The 2,978-nt window shown below is 37.5% G+C and overlaps 1 protein-coding gene across 1 annotated transcript; it reads right to left on the bottom strand.

Moving 5' to 3' along the window:
• Nucleotides 1-1,984: 1,984 nt before the first annotated feature.
• LOC117338501 (spore coat assembly protein ExsA-like) lies at nt 1,985-2,686 on the bottom strand. The gene has a single exon (XM_033899856.1). It carries the CDS (start codon nt 2,684-2,686, stop codon nt 1,985-1,987), a length of 702 nt encoding a protein of 233 aa, XP_033755747.1.
• Nucleotides 2,687-2,978: the final 292 nt, after the last annotated feature.

The following is a 2,978-nucleotide window of genomic DNA, read 5'->3' as shown; positions in this document are numbered from 1 at the left end:
AAACATTACTAAAACATTATCGGAATGAGGGTAACCTATAGGACCAGGGACACTAATTAAACGTATGTTGATATGTAGATACAAATGTATGTATTTATAATGATGATGAATATATTATAAGTGACGTTTACTCAGACATTGTAGCTCGTATATAACAGGGATTATTTGATACACGGTACAATGTATATATCTATCAATAACATACACACGAAAAGTATTGGAATGTGTAGTATTATATGAGAGCCGGTAAAAAATATTAAAAGTTCAGTAAATCAAGTACATTTATTAGTCAAATAGTTTCTTGGTCTTACTACATTTTTGAATATTTCTGTAAATGCATGAGCAATTTGTATGGTTTCTTATTTTTAAAATCAAACGCGCAACTTGACTTGAAAACAGCTCGTTTTTTCTTTTTTTTCCCATTATTGTTGGTTTTTTTTTATCTTACTTATATATAGATCCTTATAAATTAAGATGATTTACTTGTGTTTTATATATTTGTATTCTATCTTTTTTCTATGATGAATTCAAATAACTGTTTTCTATAATGTGCGTTGTAAGAATTTGTTCTTTACTGATAAAATCTATAACCGGACGTGTCTACTGACTACCCCCTATGAGGTCAGCCATACTGATCGATATAGTTATATGAGACAGAAATTGCCATGTTGGGGGTGGTCCCAGACAGTCCCGACATAACGTGGTTACCATTCTACTACGGGGTACACGTATTGTCAGGTAAAATCGGTGTCTGGTTTCAATCCTTTCGGATAAGATTTTCATATCATTTTAATTGCGTCATTGTATTATTTCTGAAGCATCCATGACAAAACCAGAATGCGGAATGCTATATTGAGTAACGACAATATGTATATTGTATCAGCATTTTCTTACGTTTGCCCAACGTCACACAGAAGAGAAGTAACAGGTACTATACCCCGTAACTCCGGAGTTTTGCAGTATTTCGTTTTTTAGCTGGATGTGCAGACCATTCGGATTTGTTTGTGCGTGTGAAGCCCACGATGATTGGTCTATAACCTTCCCTGTTGGTTTGTCTAGACATGTATAATATCAGGGTAAAACTGTACAACCTACCGAAATTACGTGTCCGGCACCTCAATACAATTCTAAACAAAACTTCTGTCGCCTCGAAAAGTGGTTATTTAATTCCAATGCCGGTTTTCATTTTGAAGAAAAGTGCTTTCTCTACACTTAACAGGACGTAAAACACATGTATTTATCTATACATTAAAACATGGGTATAGACAACACCGTTTAAACATAGATATTTACACAATCGGTTAAATATACGTTTTTACGTAAACTTTTTAACACAAATATTTACAGAAACTTTTAAACAGATATAACTCACGGAAACTTTAAAACATAATGTAAATACGTATACAGTTTAATATGATAATTAACACCAATATTTACAAACGCCGAATAATTTCATCCAGTTTTATTAATAATATAGAATTACTTTCTTTTTAGTATCAATATATTAACTTCAACCATTTTTCTAAACAAAATTCCGATAATGTTTTAGGGAAAAAATAATTATTGTGTAGCATTGTTATCACTCAATATCTGAATTTTTGAAAATGTATATTGGTCTATTATCCACTTTAAAACCAGTATAGACACATGTTTCATTACATTTTGTACTCTTTTATAACGATATAAGAGAAGCTCACTTACACGATTCCCACGTATTACCGCACTGGGTATTCCAACAAAATGAGTTCATATCAAATCGTCCAATAATTCCATTTCGAAGCTTTTAAGCTATTGATCTCAAAGGACAGTTGTTTTTCCTCTGACCGATTATGAAATGGTTGACTTCACTATATTAAATGGGTTAACGGCTGGTATTGTGTTCAATTTGCCCTCTTTATTACGTGAAATGATAACCTTTTGAGTTGTAATGACGGATCTGACTGGGTAACATTTTAAGATAAACTGGAGTGGTATGGAGTTACACTCAAAGGGAAGGTGAGGCAATGTTACCCTGACCAGACTGGGGAAAGACAATGTTACCCTGACTAGGATCAATGTTACCCTGACTTGGAGGTGAGACAATGTTACCCTGACTTGGAGGTGAGACAATGTTACCCTGACTAGGATCAATGTTACCCTGACTAGGATCAATGTTACCCTGACCCGACAGGGGAAAGACAATGTTACCCTGACTAGGATCAATGTTACCCTGACTTGGAGGAGAGACAATGTTACCCTGACTAGGATCAATGTTACCCTGACCCGACAGGGGAAAGACAATGTTACCCTGACTTGGATCAATGTTACCCTGACTTGGAGGAGAGTCAATGTTACCCCGACCCGACTGGGGAAAGACAATGTTACCCTGACTAGGATCAATGTTACCCTGACTTGGAGGAGAGTCAATGTTACCCTGACTTGGATGAGAGACAATGTTACCCCGACCAGACTTGGGAAAGACAATGTTACCCTGACGCGACATTGAGAAGACAATGTTACCCTGACGCGACATGGGTGAGACAATGTTACCCTGACTTGGATGAGAGACAATGTTACCCCGACCCGACTGGGGAAAGACAATATTACCCTGACTTGGAGGAGAGTCAATGTTACCCCGACCAGACTGGGGAAAGACAATGTTACCCTGACGCGACATTGAGAAGACAATGTTACCCTGACGCGACATGGGTGAGACAATGTTACCCTGACTTGGAGGAGAGCCATTATTACTGTGACCCGACTGGAGGAGAGTCAATGTTACCCTGACGCGACTTTGAGAAGACAATGTTACCCTGACGCGACTTGGGTGAGATAACGTTACCCAGACTTGGAGGAGCGTCAATGTTACCCTGACCCGACAGGAAGTGAGTCAATGTTACCCTGACGCGACTTGGGTGATATAATTTTTTCGCTTACCGGGAGAGAGATGGCCACAATTCTATTGGTGTGAGATTTTCTTTTATTACATTTTTACCAGT

The sequence above is a fragment of the Pecten maximus genome, chromosome 11 (genome assembly GCF_902652985.1).
Source record: "Pecten maximus chromosome 11, xPecMax1.1, whole genome shotgun sequence".
Classification (NCBI taxonomy): Eukaryota; Metazoa; Mollusca; class Bivalvia; order Pectinida; family Pectinidae; genus Pecten; species Pecten maximus.
The sequence above is the reverse complement of the archived record's forward strand: the minus strand, read 5'-3'. Positions and strand labels throughout refer to the sequence as shown.

Bases quoted from the DNA above. Each gene is read 5' to 3' on its own strand.
- LOC117338501 (XM_033899856.1), bottom strand. From the start codon at position 2,686: ATGTCGCGTCAGGGTAACATTGTCTTCTCAATGTCGCGTCAGGGTAAC.